We start from the raw sequence: 27108 nt of genomic DNA, 5'->3' as shown, positions 1-27108 counted from the left end.
TGCTTGTGTGGCCTCTGCCTCACATGTAGATACAGCTACAGGTTTCTCTGTCAGTCAGACTGAAACAGTGTCCTGATGCTGCATCATTCAGCTCTGTGCCCCAGTCAGCATCACTGGGAGCTACCAGTGTTTCTGCCCTTTTCCTGTAACACTACACTCAGCACAGGCTCAGCTGGTATCCAGTGTTGGACTTTGGCTTCAGCTGCTGTGATAGATCCTCTAACATAGATCAGCTCTGCTACATGTTGTTAGATAAGTGCAGCTGCTGTCATGTCCTGATGTTTCTCTGGCTCAGCAGCTTCTCCATCAGAGGTTCACATGGAGCTGATCCAGTATCTCCAGTAACTGTGTTCTGTGCCTCACTGGTTCATCCTTCTGTCTGTGTGACGTCAGTCAGATGTTGAAGTTAAACTCTGTAATCTTCACTGTGTCACAGAGTTCAGTGAGTCCCGTTATTCACAGTATCAATCAGATCATCAGAGAACAGCTGATCAGCAATCAGTGGTGCCAACAGCGCCTCCTGTGGTGAGAGGATGCAATAATGCAATGTAGCATTTTTCCACTCAACACTTGCAGTCATGGAAACTGTCTGTTGGATCTGTGTGACGTTGCTTTCTTGGTTAGAGTTCCTCACAAATGTCCAGATGATTCTTCTAATGAGGCGTCGACCATGTTTGCAGCTCTTTGGAAGAAAACGTCGCCCTTTGCCATCCTTACTTTTCTTTGACTTCTTCAAATGCAGCTGAACTCCAGCTGGTATTTTCTTGGACTTTGCAGCTGTTTCTGGTCATCAGTTCATTCCTGCAAACCTCTGAAGCTGAACAACAATGATGCTGCATTGCTGGCTGATCCCAAAAGGTTGATTCTGTTCATCTGGACGTTTTCAGAAACGTTTGCTCACTGATCAGGTGACTTCTTCAGTCTCAGCTGACTGCAGCTTTACAAGCTTACAAACAGCACATTTGCACAATGACTGAAAGCAGCAGCACCTGATATATATGATACTAATATAATACATATACATATATAATCCATACTAATGATGAAGGAACTGAGCTCACAGTCCATTGTTCATTCAGTGAACTACTCAGTTTATTTTGGGCCTCAGAAATGCTCACTCTGTTTGTACATCACTGTCAGCAATAGACTCATTCTGCTGTGTGGACAGGAACACATGTGACATCACTTCCTGTTTGTTTGTGACTGAAGAAGTTTACAAGGAATCATTTAGAAGAGTTTCAAACATCAACTGATTGAATCCATGAATCTGAAAACGTGTTTGTGAGTGAAAGAGACAGACATGTACAGACTGAACTATCTGTTCAACAGTCAGAGTGTTTCTGTAACAGGAGACACTCTTTACACTCCACTCAGCACAGGGACACTGAGGCACCACGAGACCAGACTCTAAACCCAGGATAAAGAGTTTGAGTGAATGTGGTGTTGAAGGTGTGGAGGTGGATCAGAGTGTCAGAGGAGACTCTGTAGAAGGACAGAGTGCCAGCAGGACAGTCCACATACACTGCTGCTCTGTTAGAGACAGAGGAGGAGGAGATGGATGTTGATCTGTTATTGTGCCTGACAGAACGAGGACCATCATCAGAGCAGCTCAGACTCCAGGACTGATCATTGTTTCCAAACACACAGTCTCTGCCTCCTTTCCTTCTGATGCTTCTGTAACTCACTGATATATAAACTCTTCCTCTCCACTCGACCTCCCAGTAACAGCGACCAGTCAGACCATTTCTACACAGCAGGTGAGGATAAAAACCATCAAATCTGTCTGGATGATCAGGATATGACTGAACCTCCTCCACACAATGTGCCTCAATGTTATTGATATTATTATTAACATTGTTATATAATAATAAAACCTTTATAATAAAACCACTAAAAACCTTTGTTCTCATGGTCCAATCATGAGTGAACTCCCCGATGAAGCCTTGTGTGCTAAAACATGTCAGAGTTTTAAAGGTTAAACATGAGTTTCCAAAACGTTTTGCTGGAGAACAATGAACTATTTGACTGAGTTTCAATCATTTACAGACGAGCAAAACCAGGACAGAGAAAAAAGGACAAAACTGACTCAGTAAAACAACAGAAAAGAAGATCCCATGTAGATCTGTATTATGTAGAAGTTCAGCCCAGCAACCAGTTCAGTTCAACACAAGTTTAAATGATTCTATCTGAACTCTGTGGAGCCTGATCTCAAGCTTTTTGAGTCTGACACAGAAACCAGAGGATCTTTCTGTGTCTTCAGATTCACTGTGATCCAGTGATGGGAGTGATTTCAGCCCTGAGTGATCGCGCTGATGTTTGCACAGAGCAGACAATGAGGTGAATGTTTGGGCACATTGGTAACAGTGAAACAGTTTATTAGTAACGTGGGATCGTTTGTGTGCAGAGTATGAACTGAGATTCCTGAAGCTCTTGTCACACTGGTCACAGCTGTAGTTTCCTTCCATGTGTTTACGTTCATGAATGTTACGATTACCTGAATGTGAGAAGCTTCTCTCACAGTGTCTGCACTTGTGTGGTTTCTCTCCTGTGTGGACTCGTTTGTGTGATTTAAGGTCCCTTGCAGTGGTGAAGGATGACCCACACTGATCACAGAGGTGCTTTTTAACCCCACTGTGAATCAGTTCATGTCGTTTTAAATCACTTGGTGTGGTGAAGCTTCTCCCACATTCTTTGCAGTATTTCAGTTTGTCTCCAGTGTGTCTATGTTGATGTACTTTTAGGGTCTTTTGCCGACTGAAAGTTTTTCCACAGAGGTCACAATGAAAGTCTTTCCCACCACCACAGTGATGACAGGGTTGAGAACTGGATCCATCTGTGTCGCTCTGCTTCTAAACAAAGACACAAAGACAGTGTAAGTCAGTCCTTCAACATTTGTATCCTGAACATCGCCTGAAATAAAGAGCATCTCTGCAGACGTCCAACTACATTTGACTGTTTCAGTTAACACACTCAGTTTACTGGGCTGCAATAACTACAATACTACCACCATAATACTACAGTAATACTAAAATCATAACTGAAAGGAAAATCTGAATAATCACTCAGAGCTGCTTTTCCATGCAGTAGAATTGCTAACATGCTAACACAGTTTAATGAGCAGAGTTGTTCCAAACAGTCAGGCTAAAATGACAAGATAACAATATAAATACTAGGGGTGCAACGATACTCGCAATCGATATTGAACCGTTCGATACAGTGCTTTTGGTTCGTACGCATATGTATCGAACAATACAAAATTTGTAATTTATTTTATCAACTTTCCGTCTGACGATGCTGTCTGTGTTGAGCGCTCAGAGAATCTGCTTTCGACTACTCCGCCTAGGCTGCACTGTCGAACGCAGATCCACTGAGCGTTCAACACAGACAGCATTGCCAGAATGAAGAGTGCAGGGAGACAGAAGTTAAGCTCTCCTTGCAACATGGCAAATTGAACCTCCCCCACCCTCATTCAGATCTGGCGTTTGGAAAGTAAGTGACGGAAGTGACGAGTAAGGTAAGCGACCCATGTTGTAGGTGACGTCAGACGCCGGAGAATTGGCGGAAAAAAAAAAAAAAAGCAAATGGTAGCATAGAGTTTAACAAAGGTTTTTCAAGCTTCAGTATTACCAAATATACTAATCAATTGTCATATAACTAACAACATCTGTTCTATCATCTCTAACACCCTGGAGGACAACGGGGGGTGTTTAGACGCTCTCAAAGATTACATCGACCGCTGTTTTCAAGATTTAGTAATGAAGAAGGCCCTCAGTGCATCCTCCCCGACCAAAATTGAGACGCCGTCATCGAAGAGATGTCGCCCGGCAGACTCCCCCGGTACAACATTGCCCGCCGGCAAAGACATCGTAGACATCCTGGAGTCAATCGACAAGCGATTGTCCAGTTTCAATGCGAGGCTGTCCCTGGTGGAGATTTTACACCGGGAATTTAAATCTCTGAGAGAATCCCTGGAATTCAGCCAGCAGCAGGTGGAAACGCTTGCCGCTGAAAATACCACTCTACGGGAGTTGGTCAAATCTCTCACCGATAACGTGACCCAGCTGAACATTGAAAATAAAAAAATAAAAGAGTCCGTTATCGATCTACAAGCCCGTAGCATGAGAGATAGTCTTGTGTTTTCTGGTATTCCAGAATCTGCCGGAGAGGACGCGGAGGCAACGGTGAACAGCTTCATTAAAATCCACCTGAAGCTGCCGGAGGACACCGTAAAGAACATCGACTTCCATAGAGTACATCGCTTGGGGGACGTGAGGTCGCGGACCGGGAGACCACGGCCTATTGTGGCCAAATTCGGTCAATTCAAACAGAAGGAACAGGTGAAGAGTTGCGGCAGAGAGCTGAAAGGAACGGACTTCAGCGTGAACGACCAGTTCCCCAAAGAGATCCTGGAACGATGCAAGGTCCTGTTCCCAGTTCGACGTAGCTTCATCCAGAAAGGCTCCCGTGCTGTCATCGCCGTGGACGGACAGCTCTACCGACCCCGGCACCACACCGTGGTTATATTGACTCTCTTTCTTGGCTCTCGGTGAAGGCGGTCGCACTTTTCTCCTCTCCTCCTTCCCCTTATCTTCCCTGCTTAGCCTCTTGTGTCCTGTCTTGTCTCGCGTGCACTATTTTTCCCTCGAACAGTCTCTCACTGTCGTTCTCTAAAACCTAACAGAGAATTATGGATTTGATCAACTGGTCTCTGAATGCTATTGACACCCTCTTCTCAACGAGAAGTCTGGGCTCGGGAGAGCCCGAGTGCCCTGGAGGGACTTTCCCTGCCGGTTACACGATGGATGGGTGGCAGACCTGGAGGATCTTGTGCCTGGCGGGACTGTCTATCGAGGACGCTGAGGATATTTACCTATTCGGAACCATGATAACAGGGTTCTTGCTGATCGGAGCTGGCTTGGCCCTGACTTATCGGAGAAATAAGAGAGCGGAATCAGCTGTTCAAACCCCCCCTAAGCTGACCGCTGGAATTGAAGCGATGGGACGAGGCGCGGCCTCCCACACCGAACGCAGCATGGTTAACACCTTGGAGACGCTTACAGCTGCCGTGAAGACTCAAACTAACACCATTGAGCGTATGATGGGATACATCAGAGAGGGGCCTGCTCACAATAACACCCTTGAGCGAAAGTTGGATAACATCGCAGAACGGTTCACTGCAGCTGTGGGGTCTCAGAACCAAAAGAACGAGAACACCACGGAACAGAAGCTTGATACCATCATGGGGAGGCTCGCGGCTCTCCAACGGGAAATCGAGGCCCCAGTGTCAGAGTGCTAAATTCGCTGCTCGCATAAAGGAGAAATCAACAATATTCTACATTTGGACACCACGGCGCCAGCTGCTCAGGCCCAAGGCTGGAGCCCACCAAAACAACTCCCTGATAACGACTGTGTGATGACTATTCTTCCCATCCCATGAAGGACACCTGGATCGGCTGGAGGACTGTTTACTTAGCCTGATAGGCCGAAGGACACTGTCTCAGCTGAACTATGGACACGCACACACATACACTTACACTGATAAGCACGCACTCATCCCCCCTCCCTTCCCAACGCCTTCGATGCTTGTTTCCTGCGAGGGAACACGGCGGGTCTGCGTGCCGCGCTGGAATGGTAGCGCTGTGCGGGGCGGCTGCTGTGTTCGCTTCGGATTACCCCTCACCCCCCTCCCACCCCTGTGGCTTGTCATGTCTTCACAATGTTGTGCTGTGGACATTTATGTGCTTTTTGTGCAGAGGAGTTTTTTTGTTTCCTGTTCTCATGCTGTCCTACCATGGAATCATAGCATGAGTAGGGGTCTCTTTTTTTCCTCTTGTACTTTCCCCACTGTAGTGTATATTTCAATGTTTTTCTGATTCTACCAATCTCCGACCTGTATCCCCATGTAATGTTTGTGTTATATTAGTGCGCATGCGCCAACCAGCGTGCAGCCTGTTACAGTCGCTCCTGCTTTTCTCTTAGTTTAGCTTTTTTTTCCTTACGTATTCTTTTTTTTCCTGACTTGTATTTTCCTCCGTTTTCTATCTCTTACTCAATCATGTGGATTGAGAGAGTTTTTGTTCTTCTGGTGGCCGTGGAACTGTTACTTTTATCAAGGAACGGGACCGCGGCACATCTCCTACACGCACGGACTGTTTACTCCAGAGATCAGCTGATCGCCCTGATGCCGGCCGGCTCGCTGGCCAGGCCCGCAGAAGTACCAGCTGAAATTTGGAGGAAAACACATCGGGGATGCAGAGGTCAAGGACAGAAGAGAAGAAAAAAGGTGACGGTGAGACAGCGGAGGCTCGAAGCGAGGAGGAGGTTTAAACCGTGTCTGCCGTCTATCGTGATGGGTAATGTGCGATCGTTGGCAATTAAAATCGACGAGCTCTCAGCACTGGTACGGAGTCAGAGGGAATACCGAGAGTGTAGCCTGATGTGTTTCACCGAATCATGGATGCACCAGGACATTCCCGATGAGAATGCTTCCGTGGAAGGCTTCCACACTGTTCGGGCGGACAGGGACAGCATCGCTAGCGGTAAGCGTAAAGGAGGTGGGCTTGCTGTTTTAGTTAACAACCGGTGGTGTAACCCTGCCAACATAACAATCAAAGAAAGGATTTGTTGCCCGGACACTGAACTGTGTGCTGTTGGACTCAGGCCGTATTATTTACCCAGGGAATTCTCTCACGTCATCTTGGTGGCTGTCTATGTTCCCCCCTCTGCTAACCCCACAGCTGCATGTGACACTATCCACTCTGCCATAGCTCGGCTACAGACTCAGCACCCGAGTGCCTTTATTGTGATCTCGGGTGACTTCAACCATGTATCACTGGACAATACACTACCAACATTCAAACAATATGTGGACTGTCCCACCAGGGGAGAGAAAACTTTAGACTTACTGTATGCTAACGTCAAGGATGCATACAGCTCCTCCTCCCTCCCCCCACTTGGTAGGTCAGATCATAACCTGATTCACCTCACCCCCCGCTATGTGCCAATTGTGAGGAGGGAACCTGTGACCACCAGGACTGTCAGGAGGTGGTCAGAGGAGGCCTTAGCAGAACTACAGGGCTGTTTCGAGGTGACCGACTGGGAAACACTCTGTGAGCCTCACGCCGAGGACATCAATGGGCTTACTGAGTGTATCACAGACTACATAACTTTCTGCACCGACTCCATTGTTCCAGCTCAGACTGTTCATTGTTACCCAAATAACAAGCCGTGGGTGACTAAGGACATCAAAGCCCTCCTCAACAACAAGAAGAGGGCTTTCAGAGGGGGCAACAAAGAGGAGGTGAGGAAGATCCAGGTGTTACTAAAGGACAAGATCAGAGAGGCTAAGGACAATTACAGGAGGAAGCTGGAGTGGAAACTCCAGCAGAACAGCATGAGAGAGGTGTGGAGGGGCATGAAGACCATCACTGGATTCAGGCCAACCAACAGCAGGGGAACTGAGGGAGGTGAGAATAGAGCCAATGAGTTGAATCTGTTTTTCAATAGATTTGACACCACAGTGTCTGCTCCCACCCCCACAACCTCACCTGTAGTCAGCCTGGAATCCAGAGCCACACCACTGTGCCAGCCTCTCTCTTCACATGTTGCCTCCTGTGAGAGTCCTGACACCCCTCCCCCACCCATCACCTTCACTCAATACCAGGTTGAGATGCAAATGAGGAGACTTCACTCAGGCAAGTCTGCTGGACCAGACGGAGTGAGTCCCCTTGTCCTCAAGACCTGTGCCCCCCAGCTGTGTGGAGTCTTTCATAAACTGTTTATGCTGAGTCTGAGTCTGCAGAGGGTCCCGGTGATGTGGAAGACATCATGCCTCATCCCTGTACCAAAGACGCCTCGTCCCAGTGGCCCCCAGGATTACAGGCCCGTGGCACTGACCTCCCACATCATGAAGACCCTGGAAAGGCTCATCCTGGACCAGCTGCGACCCATAGTAAGACCACACCTGGATCCCCTTCAGTTCGCTTATCAGCCTCGTCTCGGAACTGAGGACGCCATCATCTACCTGCTCAATCGTGTCTACACCCATCTGGACCAGCCGGCGAGCACTGTGAGGGTCATGTTTTTTGACTTTTCCAGTGCTTTCAACACCATCAGGCCGACCCTCCTGGGTGATAAGTTAGCAGCGATGCAGGTGGATGCTTCTCTGGTGTCCTGGATTGTTGATTACCTGACAGGAAGACCACAATATGTACGTCTCCCACAGTGTGTGTCTGACAAGGTGATCAGCAACACAGGGGCACCACAGGGGACTGTCCTCTCCCCCTTCCTCTTCACCCTCTACACCACAGACTTCAGCCACTGCACAGAGATCTGCCATCTTCAGAAGTTCTCTGATGACTCTGCGGTGGTTGGATGCATCAGCAGGGATGATGAGACAGAGTACCGGGCTGTGGTCGACTCCTTTGTCACGTGGTGTGAGCAGAATCATCTGCAGCTCAACGTGGCAAAGACCAAGGAACTGATCGTGGACTTCAGGAAGACCAGGAAACACTTGACCCCTGTTTCAATTCAGGGGGTCAGTGTTGACATTGTGGAGGACTATAAATACCTTGGAGTACACATTGACAATAAACTGGACTGGGCTAAAAACACCACAGCACTTTACAGGAAGGGCCAGAGTCGTCTCTATTTTTTGAGGCGACTGAGGTCCTTCAACATCTGCCAGAAAATGCTGAGGATTTTCTATGAGTCTGTTGTGGCCAGTGCGATCCTCTATGCTGTTGCATGCTGGGGGAGCAGGCTGAGGGTCGCAGATGCCAACAGACTTAATAAACTAATCCGTAAGGCCAGCAATGTTGTGGGGATGGAGCTGGACTCCCTCAAGGTGGTGTCGGAGAGGCGGATGCTGTCCAAGATAAAGACAATGTTGGATAACACCTCCCACCCACTCCATGACATGCTGGTCAGTCACAGGAGCACGTTCAGTGAGAGACTGAGATTACCGAAAAGCACCACTGAACGACACAGGAAATCATTCCTGCCTGTGGCCATCTCCCTGTACAACGCATCCACTTAACACACTGTTTGCTGCTACAACTACACGTTTCTTTTCCAACTATTTATTTATGAGTGACTTATGTATGTATGTATGTATATATATGTATATATTGTACTATTCTTAGTTAGTGTATTGTCTGTCTTGTCTTAATGTTGGTTTAAAATGGAGCACTGTAACAAAAAATAATTTCCCCCAGGGATCAATAAAGTATTCTGATTCTGATTCTGATATATGTACGGTCGGGGGGGGGGGTCCCATTTCACTGCAGGGCAACCTGCATGTGACGAATAAAAGCTTGATTGATTGATTGATTCCAGATAAGAACCCGCTACACTCTTTTCTTATTCATTCACACTTTCTCCTCTAAAATGGGTTTAACCTAGTAATATCAGTAGGATGTCATAGCAGATATAACACCGTCACCCTCCGTCATTGCTTTAATTGGAATGTTTCTGTTTCGTTTCCTTTTTTTGTTGTCGCTCACAGTTCATGTGGTTTCTTTCTTTCTCTTGTCTTTCACTGCTGTGTTCACCTACTTCCCCACTCACCTACAAACAACACCCTCTATTTCTCCATATTTTCACACCACGATCACGCAAACACATCCGCTCAATGGCAGCACATTCACAACAGCCTCACAGCACGCACAGACTTGCAGGACACATAACACAAGCCACGCTTGTTCATATTAGTGAATATTCACACACATAGTCAGACTTATGGAGCCTCTCACCACACTTTTTCTCTCTCTCTTTCTATTTACAAACAAGGGATGTTTCCACACTCTCTCCACCTGTCTAAACGAAACACCCAGCGTACATCATTAGACATACACACACAATTATGGGCATGCTGAGGTTTGTCACATGGAATGTAAATGGAGCTGGCACCAGAGGAAAGAGGTTAAAGATATTTAACCAGCTTAAAAAACTACAGGCAGATGTTGTTTTATTACAAGAAACTCACAGACCTGTCACAGGTTTAAACGAACTTAAAACACCTGAGTTTCCTAACGTGTTTGCAGCCTGTTATAATTCTAGACAACGGGGAGTAGCAATTTTAATACATAAAAATGTTAATTTTACAGTACTCGATACAGTTATAGATCCAGAGGGTAGATTTCTAATTATTAAACTATCAATATTGAACAAAAAACTATGTATTGTAAGTATATATGGTCCAAATGTTGATGAACCCTCATTCTTCCACGGATTTTTTAGTACACTCTCTGAACACCTCGATTGCGCACTCATTCTTGGCGGTGACCTCAACCTTGGACTAAATGAAGAAATGGATAGGCTCAACACAACAGGAACTCAGCGCAATTGGCAATCCACAAATATAATCAAACAGTATATGAGCGACTTTGGCCTTCGCGATGCATGGCGCTCCCTTCCCCCCAACAGTAAGGAATATACTTTTTTCTTGCATGTTCATCACTCTTACTCTCGTCTGGATTATTTTTTGGTCAGCAGCTCACTGCTGAGAAACATTTCAGACACTGAGATTCATCCTATAGCTGTCAGCGATCATGCTTCTGTATCTTTAACACTAATGCACAAGAATAATACTACGCCAAGTAAAAACTGGTGATTTAATACATCACTGCTTAAAGATGAAGACTTTATTAAATATTTTAAAAAGGAATGGACTTCATATTTAGACTTTAATGACACTCCCGGAATATCTGCTTCTGTTCTATGGGAAGCAGGGAAAGCTGTGATGAGAGGTAAAATAATTTCTTTCTCATCACACAAAAAGAAAGAAGAAAACAAATATATTCAGGAATTAGAAAAAACCATCAAATCACTAGAAGAAGCCTACGCGTGCGACCAAGATCAGGAAACATTGAACAAAATACGCAAGACAAAACTAGAATTAAATGAAACTATTAATAAAAAAAAAACAAAACACAATTCCTTATACAAAGACTTCGCTTGCAGAATTTTGAACACAGTAACAAATCAGGTCGATTTCTAGCTAACCAGTTAAAAATAAAGAAAGAAAAAAACAACTATATGTGCTGCTAAAGATTTATCGGGGAACACAATATATGACCCTGGAAGAATAAACAACATTTTTAGGGATTTCTATGAAACTTTATACTCACCACAAATAAACCCATCTAAAAATGAAATTGACCTGTTTCTTGACAACTTTACTCTTCCAAAATTACTAGACAGTCAAGCAATGGAACTGGATTCGCCACTGACGCCAAGTGAATTCCAGGAAGCCCTGATAAGTATGCCCAATAATAAGGCTCCAGGTCCAGACGGCTTCCCTGCAGAATTCTACAAAGAATTCTGGACAATTCTGGCACCAGTATTCCACGGAATGTTGCAGGAAATCGAGGAAAATGGCAGACTACCACCAAACATGAATTCTGCCAACATTAGTCTCCTGCTAAAACCAGGCAAAGACCCTTTATTTCCCTCAAGCTATCGTCCAATTTCTCTTTTAAATGTAGACCTTAAAATAATCTGCAAAGCTCTCTCAAAGAGATTAGAGAAAATAACCCCCCTCTTAATTCATCCTGACCAAACTGGTTTCATAAAAGGTCGGCACTCCTCAACAAACACTCGTAGATTACTTAATTTAATAGACTACTCATACAATAAAAACATCGAAACCATAATATTATCTCTAGATGCAGAAAAAGCATTTGACAGAGTTAACTGGAAATTTTTATTCGCAACTTTACACAAATTTGGTTTTGGAAACTCTTTCATAAACTGGATAAGAATATTATACAATTCCCCAACAGCTCGTATCAGAACAAATGACCAGACATCCTCCAGCTTCTGTCTCCTGAGGGGCACCAGACAGGGATGCCCACTCTCTCCTTCACTTTTTGCAATTTTTATCGAACCTCTAGCAGCAGCATTTAGACAGGCTACAACAATTAAGGGCATAAAATGTAAGAACATAGAACATAAAATCAGTCTCTATGCGGATGATGTGTTGCTTTTTCTGCAAAACACACAAACCAACCTCTCTGAGGTAATTACTCTAATAAACTGGTTTTCAAGAGTTTCAGATTATTCAATTAACTGGCCAAAATCTACAGTTCTCCCCATTAACTGCTCCTTCCATAATACTTCCTCTGCCCCACTGCAATCCGGAACTATTAAATATTTAGGTATTAATGTTTCTCCTAAGCTTTCAGACTTAACTAAATTAAACCACATCCCACTTCTAAAGAAAGTAGAAGGCGATCTGACTAGATGGAAATCTTTACCCATATCACTCATGGGAAGGGTCGCCACTATAAAAATGATGATCTTGCCAAAAATAAATTACTTATTTTTGATGATCCCTAACAAACCATCACAAGATTGGTTCAGATCTCTGGATTCATATATTTCCAAATTCCTTTGGAAAGATAAACCCCCGCATATCAGCTTAAAAATGCTACAAAAAAAAGGGATAGAGGAGGATTAGAACTGCCTAATTTTCACCAATACTTCTTAGCCAACAGGCTTCAGTTCATCTCGGAATTGTTAAAACATACCTTCTTAGATGAGCCCTGGCTAGATGTTGAACAGGCACTATGCAAGGATCTAGAGATTTCAGACCTACCATTTATTAGCTCAAACATCAAAAGACATGAATGCTTTAAAAGTATCAACATCAGCTTTTCTCTGACAGCATGGTGGGAGTTTCTAAAAATAACGAAGTCTTCATTAATCCCATGCAAACGTACACCTATCTGGAATAACCCTGACATATTACAAAACAATAATATGATTAATTTCCCAGAATGGAGTTGTAAAGGAATTAAACACTTAGAACATACATTAGAGGGAACAGAATTTATTCCATTTGACAGACTAGTTGCACAATATGGGATCAACAAGAAAAGATTTTTAGAATATCAACAAATTAAATCCATAATAAAAAAGAAATTTAACCTCAGTCAAGTTGAATTACAAACACCACCAAGTGCAGCACATTTCCTTACTCTTAAATCCCCCAAATTATTATCTAAAATATACAGAACACTTTCTAAATTAGATGAATCAATATCACTTCCTATTGCAAAGTGGGAAGCAGATTTATCAGTCAGTTTAGACCAAAACTTCTGGTCTCAGGTATGCTTAAAAACCTTTAAATTGATTAAAAATCCCAGTCTGCAATTAATACAATACAAAATACTACATAGAGTGCAGTATACAGGTCATCGGATGTTCAAGATAGGCTTTACATCTTCCAACAACTGCTCACACTGTCAAGGCAATACACCAGACAATTACATTCACGCTCTTTGGTTCTGTCCACCAGTGCAGAAGTTTTGGCGCGAGATATGTGAAGACTTATCAAAATGTCTGAAATGTAACATTCCAACTTCCCCCTTAGTGTGTTTGTTGGGCAGCTTAGATAATGTCACTTCAGAAAAGAATATCGCCCATATGGTTTTCACTGCCCTATGCATAGCCAAGAAAACTGTCCTCATGAACTGGAAAAATAAAAACAATCTTAATTCTAACCAATATAGAAATTATCTATTAGATTACATTAGTCTTGATACAGCCTCGGCCACCACATCAGATCAATTGCTCTGGGCTCCTTTGATCAGCTCCATCACCTAGTGGGGGTGGGGGGGGTCATAGTTAGGTCCCGCCTTCACTGTTGTGATTGGTGTGGGGGTAGGGACAGGCTTAGGGCGTCGGGGGGTTCCCCGGAGGCATCTTCCTTGGGGGGCTCAACCCGGGGTAGCGGTCATGTCCGGTTGGGGGCTCTTCTGGCTCTCAGGTGACTGTTTCCTCGTGGCTGCGTGCAGCGGGGCTAAGGGAGGGTCTTTGCTGACGGACGTGGGTTACTGACCTGGTAGCCTGGCTGCCCCTGGGTGGGTCCGGGATGGGCGTGAGGTTCTGGGGGCGCTCCGTCTCTGGGCTGGGGCCCTGGCCGGGCCTCGGGGCCTTGGATCCTGGTTGGTGTGTTGCCGGGGTTGAGGGCGGGTGGGTGCATGGGGGCCCATCCCTGGCGCAGGGTGCCGCTGGTGCGTCGAGCCACCTGGGGGGCTCTTCAACTGGTGGGGGAGATTGTCACACCTTGCAGGAGCTTTCCTCTCCTCAGGAACTCTCTGCAGGAGGGGGAGATACAGGAGAGGTGGAGGAAGATCTCAGCCTGGGTGTCTATTGTCTCATGTAGTCTGGAAGATGAGTGGATGGTGGGGTGGGTGCAGTTTTCTCTGTGGTGGGGTTGGGTGGACTGTCCCGGGGCTGGGGGGCGCTGCTGCGCTGGGTCCCGGTCTGGATGGGCCTGGGCCCCGTTTCCCTGGCGGGTCGCGGAGTATGGGAGTGCCTACTGGGGTCAGCGGGGGAGCTGGCCCCGCGTAGGGGTCACCTGCCCCTCCCTTCCTTCGCTCCCCATCTCCAGCTGCCTCCCTCTTCCCGCTCCACCACAACCACCCACACATGCAGGGCCTTGGAGTAGGGGTATGTCACCAGGGTGCAGAGGAGGCTACCCCCCACCCCTCTGTCCCCTTCTGGCTGCCTCTGCCTCAATTTTATCCCACATCTTAGACAATCACATTACTCACACTCTCATTACACATACATATAGGATCTTGGGGGTGGGCACGATACACGGAGTCTAAATTACCATCAGGGTTGTACACCTCACCCCTGGCGTCGTTGCCCACCTCTCAATTTTAAATACACGTGCGACATTGAGGGCTAGCAGGAGGGACTATGCGCTTACCTGCTGCTCTCTGGCAGGTAGCTCCATGCCCTCCTGGGTTTTAAATGCACCTTAGAACACACATGCATCAACACTACAAAGATGCGGGTGGAGGGAGGCTTGGAGTCTTCTCTCACCCCCATTCTCTGCGGCCTGCTGGAGCGGGGGGGCTAGGAGGAGTTGGCCGTCCGACTGCAGTCTGGAGTGTGGGGCCTCCCTGCTGCTGCGGAGTCGGGGCGGTCTGCCTCTCCCCACCACAGGGAAAAGGGTAACACCACCTGGGTCTGGGTGCAGTTCCCCCCTCCAGGGGCAAGGGTACCTAGACCTGGTTCGTAGAGTACGCTTGGGGAGTGTGTACAGCGTCTCTTTATGTCCCAACCACATTGGTTGAGTGTGGAGTAAGTGCATATGAGAGCATGAGGGTGGGAATGGATGTTTGTGTCTGTGTGTTCCTGTATGTCTGTGTCTATATGTCAGGTTGGGTATCAGACGCCACATCTCTGGGGACATCTCAGGCCCTCCAAGGTTTGGAGGCCTATCTCCACCACCACCATTTCCCCTGCCGGTGGCGGACTCCCTCAGGTGTCGGTGCGTTGGTGGTTCTTTGTGTTTGGGGGTGGGCATCCGGGTACACACCGGCTCACTCCTTGGCGGCCGCTTATCGGGGCCTGGAGCCTGGGGCTCGCTCGGGCCACTTCGAAGGTGGGGTGCCCCCGGCCTCTCAGCCTGGGGCTCGGTCACTCAGGCACGGCTGGCTGCCGGCGGAGCTCACGGGCGCGTCACTGCAACTCCCCCTGGCTTCTGCTCCGCGGCTGCTGAGTGAGCCCTCATCTGGGACTCTCCTCAGCTCTTACTGGGACAGTGGCGCGGCTGCCCCTCTGTTGGTCTTCCTTGGTCTCTTGTGCTCTGGGAGCCTCTGGATGTCTGGAGGTTTGATCTCCTCCATACCGGCTTCATACCCTGGAGGACAGGGCTGTGGCTCCCCACACTCCCTAGCAGATCGTTACATGGAGAAACCTTTGGAATGCAAGCATGCTGATCCACACAGGTATGCACACAGGTGTACACACGGATATTCACAGACGCGGACTACAGCTTTCTTGGCTGCTGCCTCAAAGCACATTGTGCGCTGTTTATCTTGCGTGCTGCACAATATCGTTTATTATTTAGTAACTATTGATATCTATGGCTAGCTAGTTTATTGTGATTGTGCTGTTTTTTTTATTATATTGCTCTTTGTTGTTTGCTTTCTCTTCTGTTTTTTTCCCTCCATACAGGTGACCCAGGTGTTTTATTTGTTTGTGTTTTTTTTTTCTTTCTTCCACCCCTTCTCACCGTCTCTTCTCCCCTTTGGTTTTCTTTCTCTCCCTCTCTTTCTTTCATTCTTTCTCCCTGTCCTATCCCCCAGTCATGTCTGTCCCATTTGTAGCAACTGAAAATAAAATAAATTCATATTTATAATAGAGATGGACCGATCCGATATTACGTATCGGTATCGGTCCGATACTGACCTAAATTACTGGATCGGATATCGGAGAAAAATAAAAAAATGTAATCCGATCCATTAAATATCACGAAAGCACCTCACAAAACTTGCAACACGCCGTAACTCGCCTCAGAACGTTAGCACGTCGGAGCAGTATGCATCACGTGATAGAGCGGCTGTGGCATGCGGGACCGTCGGTGGTCTGGATAGCATGTGGAGCTTCGCTAGCAACCTGGCATTTCATCTCCGACAAAGTTATCCCCGAGAGAAGTGAAGCAAGTGTGTAAGTCCATCTCTGAATGTTTGTAAAGCTTTCCCAAGTTAAGCTTAACAAGCGACTGCCTCTCGCTCTCCGGCTGCTACTTCAATCGTGAAACTGCTCAATGATCAGCTGATCGGCTTTTCTGTCGCGAGTCCGTCTCTCTTGTTTGTTTTTGGCCCACTTTGCACCAGAAAGAGGAAACCAGCGGCTGAACAACAGCAGCACGTTTAAGCTTGATAAGCTGTTGTTACAATTTATTTAATATTACTTTCTACACCAGGATCTTTTTCTATGTAGCTGACGGCTGGTAACTGTGCAGGGGCGAATCTAGCAAAGTTTAACCAGGGGGGCATTAACTGGGAAAAGGGGGCACAAAGACATACTTTTCTTTCTTATTCTCATTTAAAATGTCTAGCTTTTAATAAATAATTATCTGACACCCAAAGTTTTAATTTGATGTAAAATGAATAGAAGTCAATTACTGTATATAGTGACTATTAAGTCTAATATATATACCCTAGTAAGCTATAGTACTTTTTCCTTTGGGAAGGTACCATCTGTGCAGTCTGCAATTTTGTTGAAGAAAGATGTTGAATCTATTTAATATTTCTTGAAAAATAATTGATTTCTGTGCATTTTTTTTTCACACTGCATCAAATTAAGGTTGATTACGTCGATTAAGCATCATGGGGTGGCGCGTGAGGGGTGGTTACCTATTTTTTATTTATTTATTTTTGTTGTTGCTGGGAGTTGGAACCCTATTAGTTAGGTTGCTTAATATTTACGCTAAGTACTCTTTAAAATACCAGAATAGGGAGGATGGTGTAGGTTTAAGTTTATTAAACCTCCAACTTGTTTTATTCCATACGTTATCCATCTGTGCTTGGTGCCAAGGCTGAGATAAACGAGGAGTTATCTCATAAAGAGGAACAAACAGTACTCCAAGAACAGACAAAGCCCAGCAGAAACCTTGAGGAGGAGCTCCATTTGCCCCCACCCGGGAAGAGCCTCAGAAAGGCAAGAAAAGGGGTCCCTATTTGCCTCCAACTCTCTCAACAACACCAACGACCAGGACAAGGGACCACAACCTTCCCCAGTCCCCCAAACCCCTGACAGGCCATCACCCTCCTCCCCCTCCCTTTCTCCCTCCCCCCCACATCTGAAATTCACTGAGGAGATGATGGAGCGGGTCAATGCTGGGCTCAGATCTACCCCCCGTCCCAATCCCTTTTTGTCCCCCATAAACCCCCCACCAGAGCGGCCAAAGGTTCGCCATCGAGCCCCACCCTCAACAGAGCAATCGAAGTCACATTGCCCAGCCTCGCCCCCCTTAGTTCCTCTTTACCACCTTCATGCTCTGTCTCCGCAGTCTGATGTGTGATGTGTGAAGGGTCCGGGCTATGAGGATTATGGCAGTGGTGACTTTTCCCAGGAGAAGCTGGGACCCTGTTTACTAGAAGGTTTTAAAATCTCTGTACTTTTAGGTGACAGAAGGAGACATGTGGCCTGGTCAAAACACAGAGAGCTGCACTCTAAAAGATCTTTAAACATAGTAAACATACCTTGTGTGCCACAGACTGCTCCCAAACACGAGGGGACAAGTAATGCCTCTAAAACACTTAAGTTGGCTTTATTAAACGTTAGATCTTTAGCTGGGAAAACATTTTTAATTAATGATTTAATCACTGAGCACAGCCTTGATTTTATGTTTTTAACTGAAACTTGGTTGGACCAAAGTAACAGTGGAGCTGTTCTCATCGAGACGACCCCTCCTAACTACAGTTTTATCAGTGAGGCCAGGGTGAGCAGGAGAGGAGGAGGGGTTGCTGTCTTATTTAATGAATCATTTCAATGTAAGCAGCTATCTCCTGGAAGTTTTCAGTCTTTTGAATATGTGGCTTTACAGCTGAAGGCCCCATCCAAAGTTGTGTTTCTTAATGTTTACAGGCCTCCCAAATACTGCACAGACTTTTTTAATGACCTCAGTGAACTGCTGTCTGTGATCTGTGTTGATTTTGACTGTGTAATTATTGTTGGGGATTTTAACATTCATGTGGACAACCCTCAGGACAAAGGGACTAAAGACCTGAGTAACACTCTGGGCAACTTTGGGCTGACTCAGCATGTAACAGAGGCCACACATAATAGAGGACACACTCTTGACCTACTGATCTCCAAAGGCCTGAGCATTTCAAAGGTTACTGTGTCTGATGTGGGCCTGTCTGATCATTACTGTGTTTTCTTTGAAAGTAAAATCTCAGCCCACACAAATATATCAACAACAGTGATCACAAAACGGTGTATAACTGAACACAGTAGTGCAATTTTTAACCAGGTCTTCCCATTAACACCTGACCTGTCCAGAGGGTCAGTCAATGAGCTCGTCAATAGCTTCAATGCTAACATGTTAAATGTAATGGACACCATTGCTCCCATTAAGGTGAAGGTTATCTCTGGAAGGAAAAAGTCTCCATGGAGAAACTCCACACTGGTGAAAAATGAAAAAAGAGAGTGTAGGAAAGCTGAGCGCAGATGGAGAAAAACAAACCTCCAGGTTCATTATGACATTTATAAAGAGAAACTTCACAATTATAATTTACAACTGAGGAGTGCAAGGAGGTCCTACTTCTCTGACATCATCACTAAAAACAGCCATAATGCTCGGGTCTTATTTTCTACAGTTGACAGGCTAACAAACCCTCCTGTGCCAGTGGCAGCTGAACTTCATTCGACCATGGCCTGCAATGACTTTGCCAAATTCTTCACAGAAAAAATCCAAAAAATTAGACAAGCAATTGGTACATCAACAGCAGATCCAGGATATGTACTGTGTCCACCAAAAAACTGTTTAAACACCATGAAACAGTTTCAACCTATTAACAGCAAAGACCTGAGGACATCTTAGGTCAACTGAACTCCTCCTCCTGCTGTTTAGATGTCCTGCCAACAAGTTTTTTCAAAAAGGTCTCAAAGACTTTAGAGTCAGACCTGTTACAGATCGTCAACTTTTCTTTATTATCTGGTGTGTTTCCAGAATCACTAAAAACTGCTGTAATCAAACCTATACTGAAAAAGGACAATCTTGACAAGACACAAATGAACAACTACAGGCCGATCTCAAATCTCCCATTTTTAAGTAAGATCATTGAAAAAGCAGTTTCTCAACAGCTCAATTACTTCTTAAAACAGAATAATTGCTACGATGCCTTCCAGTCAGGTTTTAGACAGAACCACAGCACTGAAACCGCTCTGACCAAAGTGTTTAATGACATATGTCTGAATACAGACAGTGGAAAAATGTCAGTCCTAGTTTTACTGGATCTCAGTGCAGCATTTGATACAGTTGACCACAACATATTACTCAAACGACTGGAGAACTGGACAGGTCTTTCAGGAACTGTACTAAACTGGTTCAAAACATACGTAGAAAACAGGAAATACTTTGTATCAATAGGTAACTTCACATCTGAGCAGACAAGTATCACATGTGGAGTTCCCCAAGGTTCCATCTTGGGACCCCTTCTGTTTAACATTTACATGCTCCCACTGGCACAGATTATAAACAACAACAAAATAAACTATCACAGCTATGCAGATGACACACAAATATATATCACAATGTCACCAGGAGACCAAGGCCCTGTGCATGCTCTTGGTAAATGCATTGAGGAAATCAATGACTGGTTGTGCCACAATTTTCTCCAGCTAAACAAAAACAAAACTGAGGTAATAGTCTTTGGCGCCAAAGAAAAACGATTACAGGTCACCAGAGAACTTCAATCTATACATCTAAAAACCACAAACCAGGCGAGAAATTTGGGTGTAGTGATGGATGCAGACCTAAACTTAGAAAAACACATTAAGACAATAACAAAGTCAGCTTACTATCACCTCAAGAATATTTCAAGGATAAAAGATCTGATGTCTCAACAGGACCTGGAAAAACTAGTCCATGCATTCATCTTTAGTAGGCTTGATTACTGTAACAGCATCTTTACAGGTCTACCTAAAAAAATCAGTCAGACAACTACAGCTCATTCAGAACTCTGCTGCTCGAGTCCTCACTAAGACCAAAAAAGTGGACCACATCAGTCCAGCTCTGAGGTCTTTACACTGGCTGCCTGTCCGTCAGAGGATAGACTTTAAAGTTCTGATGCTGGTCTATAAAGCTCTGAATGGTTTAGGACCAAAATACATCAGTGACCTCCTGACCCAGTATGAGCCTTCCAGATCCCTCAGGTCATCTGGATCCGGTCTTTTATCAGTTCCCAGAGTCAGAACCAGACACGGAGAAGCTGCATTCAGCTTTTATGCTCCTTATATCTGGAACAAACTCCCAGAAAGCCTCAGATCAGCTGAAACACTCAGTTTATTTAAATCCAGGTTGAAGACTCACCTGTTCTCAGCTGCATTTGAATAAAGCACCAAATCCACACTTTAAGCTTAAATTTCAAAACTTACATTTAACTACTGATTTTATCTACTGTTCTGATTTTATCTGTTTTGATTTTATATACTGTTTTGTTTGTTTGTTTGTTAATTAGTTAGTTAGTTTATTTGCTTGTTTTAATCAATTTTAAATCATGCTTTTTATTTGTTTCTGTTCCTAATGTCTCTGTAAAGCACTTTGAATCACCTTGTTGTTGAATTGTGCTATACAAATAAACTTGCCTTGCCTTGCCTATTAGATTGATCAGTATTGCTGAACTATGAAATATTTTTTTTGTATACAGGTATAACAGAATAGTTTTAGTGTAGTTGTTGTTTTAAACTTGATTATGAACTTGCAGACTTTCAAAATGCAGCAAGATATTTAAAAAACAGTTTTGTTGATTAAAAAACACTATATCGGATTCATATCAGTATCGGCAGATATCCAAATTTATGATATCGGTATCGGACATAAAAAAGTGGTATCGTGCCATCTCTAATTTATAATAAAGGTCAATCAAATGGACCAATATGGCAAGGCCATGATGATCCACTTGGTAAAATAAATCCGCTTGGCATTTTTCTTGGCCTTAAGACAACAATTCTGATGGCTAAAGACCCAACGGGACAAAAAAAATAAATAAATAAAAGATCTGGCGTTTGGAACTATTTTGGTTTTCATGTGACGTATGACCCTGAAGGTAAGCGTGTCATGGACTAAAGTAAAACAGTATGTTGGATGTGCCACGCAATGCTCAATTACATGGGTGGGAACTAGTGTGTCAGCGCAGTTGGCTCGTTAACGTGTTGGCCGTCTAGCCCCACGCACGGGGCGATCAGGGGTAGCTCGTTAACGGAGATTTGCCGTGTTGTGGTGTTAACATCATTTCAACGAGATTAACGCTGACAGCACTAGTGGGAACACAACGAATATGACTGCACATTTACGCCGACATCATCCTAGTGCAAAGACAAGTGGAAGCAGACAAAAACAACAAGCATGCATGCTACAAACTTTACCCGAGTCATTTAGACAGCCGTTAGCACAGGATTCTCCTTATGGGGACCTGATATGTTTAATATTGTGGCGAGCTCAGACAAGGAGGAGACTGAGGTGTCGTTTGGTCTTGCTTCCCGTGAGCTAGCCAGGGAGCACAGCCGTTTATTAACATCTGCAGAAGAACACTGCCGCTAGCTAACTGCTCAGCGCGGCAACCGCACAGCAACAACAACACACAGGGCGCCCTCTGACCCCGGAAGGACACACCATCGCAGCGAGAGGGCGTCACCCGTCACTATGGCAACATAAACAAAACATAACTGTACAAACAGAACCCCGACCAGCCCTGACCCGCTACATAGCCCCAACCTAAGGGGTCAGTCGTCCCCGACGACCCCATTACCCCACACAAAGTCCTGCAAATGTCCAGGTGCCTTCTTTTGGCGCACCAGCCGGTCACGACCGGCGGGGGGAAAGTCACTCGGGTCAGAACATGGGGTGCCACCATCATCCCACTTCTGACACCAATGTGGCGAGCTCAGACAAGGAGGAGACGGAGGTGTCGTTTGGTCTTGCTTCCCGTGAGCTAGCCAGGGAGCACAGCCGTTTATTGACATCTGCCGAAGAACACTGCCGCTAGCTAACTGCTCAGCGCGGCAACCGCACAGCAACAACAACACACAGGGCGCCCTCTGACCCCGGAAGGACACACCGTCGCAGTGAGAGGGCGTCACCCGTCACTATGGCAACATAAACAAAACATAACTGTACAAACAGAATCCCGAACAGCCCTGACCCGCTACAATATGCTGCTGAGAATATAGCCCAGAAGAAGCGTATAGTATAGCTTTTATTTTGGAAAGAGCCATTTCTCTGTAATAAACTCTCTTTTCCAAAGATGAGTGATTCCTCAATCAGATACAGGGCTTGCAAAATTGCTAGTCCGATGTCCTGGGGCTAGCGATTTTTCCAGTCGGGCTACCAAAATCTATCTCTTCCCTGCCCGTCGGGCTATTGTAGGAAGGAAAAATATATGTCAATGCTTTTGCATTCTTTCAGAAATGTAGCTGGGTAATTATGTCATTGGCATCGGTGAGCCACTGTCAATATGTGACATATTGAAATCGCGTTTGAATTTGCGCTTGTTTTTTGCTTTCACTTTGCAATCGCGCGAACTGTGTATAGAGAGCGACAGCACTGATCTGTGAGTGGTGATAATTTGTGCACCAATTCCTCTGACATCATCTTATCAATCGTTAGCTTACTATGCAAACATGACAAGTGAAATCTCCCGCAGCTTAAACATGTGAGAGGTTGATCGCGCAGATAATCGCTGAGCGTTATGTGTGTGTGTGTGTAAAAGCAGCAGGATATATATTTTAGTTCTGCTGAGCCAAATAAGACAGGTCAGGGTGAAGAAGTGACAGCCAAAGAAAAGTTTACCACAAAACGGAAAAGTTATGACAAATCAGACTATAAGGCAAAAAGAAAGTGCAGCTTTATGGTTTCATGGACAAAAGAATTTCTGTGGCTGCAATATGATGAGCTATATAACCGGGGCTGCACATAAGTGGTCCGCAGGTGCGCATTCGCTGTCCAAAAAAAAAAAAAAAAACGCGCACAAGATATGAAGTTGCAATGCGTGTTTGCATACATACAGTGGGGCAAAAAAGTATTTAGTCAGCGACCGATTGTGCAAGTTCCCCCACCTAAAATGATGACAGAGGTCAGTAATTTGCACCAGAGGTACACTTCAACTGTGAGAGACAGAATGTGAAAAAAAAATCCATGAATCCACATGGTAGGATTTGTAAAGAATTTATCCGTAAATCAGGGTGGAAAATAAGTATTTGGTCACCTCAAACATGGAAAATCTCTGGCTCTCACAGACCTGTAACGTCTTCTGTAAGAAGCTTTTCTGTCCCCCACTCGTTACCTGTATGAATGGCACCTGTTTGAACTCATCATCTGTATAAAAGACACCTGTCCACAGCCTCAAACAGTCAGACTCCAAACTCCGCCATGGCCAAGACCAAAGAGCTCTCGAAGGACACCAGGAAAAGTATTGTAGACCTGCACCAGACTGGGAAGAGTGAATCTACAATAGGCAAGCAGCTTGGTGTGAAGAAATCAACTGTGGGAGCAATCATCAGAAAATGGAAGACATACAAGACCACTGATAATCTCCCTCGATCTGGGGCTCCACGCAAGATCTCATCCCGTGGGGTCAAAATGATCATGAGAACGGTGAGCAAAGATCCCAGAACCACACGGGGGGACCTGGTGAATGACCTGCAGAGAGCTGGGACCAAAGTAACAAAGGTCACCATCAGTAACACACTACAACGGCAGGGAATCAAATCCCGCAGTGCCAGACGTGTTCCGCTGCTGAAGCCAGTGCATGTCCAGGCCCGTCTGAAGTTTGCCAGAGAGCACATGGATGATACAGCAGAGGATTGGGAGAATGTCATGTGGTCAGATGAAACCAAAGTAGAACTTTTTGGTATAAACTCAACTCGTCGTGTTTGGAGGACGAAGAATACTGAGTTGCATCCCAAGAACACCATACCTACTGTGAAGCATGGGGGTGGAAACATCATGCTATGGGGCTGTTTTTCTGCCAAGGGGACAGGACGACTGATCCGTGTTAAGGACAGAATGAATGGGGCCATGTATCGTGAGATTTTGAGCCAAAACCTCCTTCCATCAGTGAGAACTTTGAAGATGAAACGAGGCTGGGTCTTCCAACATGACAATGATCCAAAACACACCGCCCGGGCAACAAAGGAGTGGCTCCGTAAGAAGCATTTGAAAGTCCTGGAGTGGCCTAGCCAGTCTCCAGACCTCAACCCCATAGAAAATCTGTGGCGGGAGTTGAAAGTCCGTGTTGCTCGGCGACAACCCCAAAACATCACTGCTCTCGAGAAGATCTGCATGGAGGAATGGGCCAAAATAGCAGCTACTGTGTGTGCAAACCTGGTAAAGACCTATAGTAAACGTTTGACCTCTGTTATTGCCAACAAAGGTTATGTTACAAAGTATTGAGTTGTATTTTTGTTATTGACCAAATACTTATTTTCCACCCTGATTTACCAATAAATTCTTTACAAATCCTACCATGTGAATTCATGGATTTTTTTTTCACATTCTGTCTCTCACAGTTGAAGTGTACCTCTGGTGCAAATTACTGACCTCTGTCATCATTTTAGGTGGGGGAACTTGCACAATCGGTGGCTGACTAAATACTTTTTTGCCCCACTGTAAGATTTTCTGGAGGAGGACAGACATTTGTTTAGAACTCTTAAAGATGTCGAAGAAGCAAGCTCCTTTAAGCAATTACTTTGGTGTTCCTCCACCTCCAAAGAAATGTCAGAAGGAGTCCGAACCACAAAAGAAGCACGTATTCTCGGAAAAGTGGTTGCAGGAGATGAGCTGGCTTCAAACAAATGATGAACGCACAGAGATGTGGTGCGGAATGTGCCGTGAAAATCCCACTCTAGCGGACAAAAACACTGCCTTTTATATGGACGCAAACGCACGCTGCAACTTCTTATCTGGTGCGTGTCTTTTATTTTGACAGCGAATGCGCACATCCGGACCACTTATGTGGACCCGTGTAAATAACATAATGTTCTGCCGGGTGTGTCGTTGGTTTTCTTTCAATTGCTGAGTCAACAAGCGCCTTTGTTACTGGGACCAGTCATTCTAAGAAAGGCCCCCATTAGAACCCATGAGAAATGCAAGAAATGCATTATTGCTCAGTCTGCAATATCTTTCCCAGAACAAACACCAATTGCAAATAACATACTAAAAATAAACCTGAAAAAATCTGTTTAGAACAGCGTACTATGTTGCAAAGAGTGAACTACCACTGGCACAATTTAGCAGTCTTTGCAAAGTTCAAAAAGCAAATGGCCTTGATCTTGGTTCCACTTGTTCTTACCCGTGACTTCAGTGGAAATTTCAAATTCAGGATCTGACACAGACTGATTCATGTCCTACAGAGTTCTTACAAGTTCATAGAAATTTCTGTTCAATTAGAACCAAGTATTTGAGTTGATGATTGTAATTTTTATACAATGTTGTAATTTGTTTTTCAACAATTTTTTCAACAATATTGTAAAGGAAACAAAACATCAATCAAAAAATTGCTTTCTTTTTTATTCTACTTACATTTATTTTGGGCTACCAAAAACTGAAGAGTCCCTGCCCGAAGGGCTACCAGGGATTTTGAAATTTTGAGAGCCCTGAGATATATTTATTTTTTAAATTACTTTTGTTTCAGCAACATTAAATTTAAAAACTGTACTTTTGAGTTAAAATATATATTTACAAGTTTAATAAATGACAAATTAAAAAGGCATGAACATTTTTTGTATCGAAAAAATATCGAACCGAACCGAACCGTGAATTTTGTGTATCGTTGCACCCCTAATAAATACATACCTTACAGTAGCTGCACTTGTAGAGTCTCTTTCTGGTGTGGATCTGTTGGTGTCGTCTCAGGTGATGTGGAGATTTAAAAGTCTTCTCACACAGGTCACATTCATAAGGTCTCTCCTCAGTGTGGGTAAACATGTGTCGTTGTAAGACTGCGTCTGTTGTAAACTGTTTGCCACACTGTTCACAGCAGTACACATCATGTCCGGTGTGAATGCGTAGGTGTGTATTTCGGCTCCCTCTCTGGCTGAAAGTTTTTCCACAGATGTCACAGCTGTATGCCTTAATTCCAGAGTGGGTAACTAGATGCCTCTGTAAACTGCTACTTTGAGTAAAAGCTCTGCCACACTGATCACAGCTGTGCACTTTAACTCCACTGTGGATGAGTTGGTGTGTTTTTAGGTAACCCTTCAAGGAAAAAGACTTTCCACACTGTTCACAGCTGAACGGTCTCTCTCCAGTGTGGATGACCTGATGCTGTTTTAGTGAAGCCTTCAGAGTAAACTCCATCCCACACTCGTCACAGCTGTATGCCTTAATTCCAGAGTGGGTAACTAGATGCCTCTGTAAGCTGCTACTGTGAGTAAAAGCTCTGCCACACTGATCACAGCTGTGCACTTTAACTCCACTGTGGATGAGTTGGTGTTGTTTTAGGTAACCCTTCAAGGAAAAAGACTTTCCACACAAGTCACAGCTGAACGGTCTCTCTCCAGTGTGGATGACCTGATGCTGTTTTAGGTAACCCTTCTCAGTAAAACCCTTCCCACACTCGTCACAGCTGTATGCCT

The 27108-nt window shown here is 44.9% G+C and overlaps 1 protein-coding gene across 1 annotated transcript in view; it reads right to left on the bottom strand.

Annotated features, from left to right (window-relative positions):
• LOC146577215 (uncharacterized) overlaps positions 1 to 27103 on the bottom strand; it is a 29683-nt gene extending 2580 nt beyond the window's left edge. The window contains exons 1-2 of the mRNA XM_085267634.1: positions 26327 to 27103; positions 2495 to 2849 (exon numbers count right to left, since the gene is read on the bottom strand). Coding sequence (XP_085123760.1) covers positions 2495 to 2849; positions 26327 to 26830 — 859 coding nt within the window. The 5' untranslated portion in view covers positions 26831 to 27103. The remainder of the gene's footprint in view (positions 1 to 2494; positions 2850 to 26326) is intronic.
• Positions 27104 to 27108: the final 5 nt, after the last annotated feature.

Source organism: Mchenga conophoros, linkage group LG3 (genome assembly GCF_057382185.1).
Source record: "Mchenga conophoros isolate Kocher_MC1m ecotype Shallow Benthic linkage group LG3, M_conophoros_male_GT1.1, whole genome shotgun sequence".
NCBI lineage: Eukaryota > Metazoa > Chordata > Actinopteri > Cichliformes > Cichlidae > Mchenga > Mchenga conophoros.
This window is presented reverse-complemented; position numbering and strand designations above follow the sequence as displayed.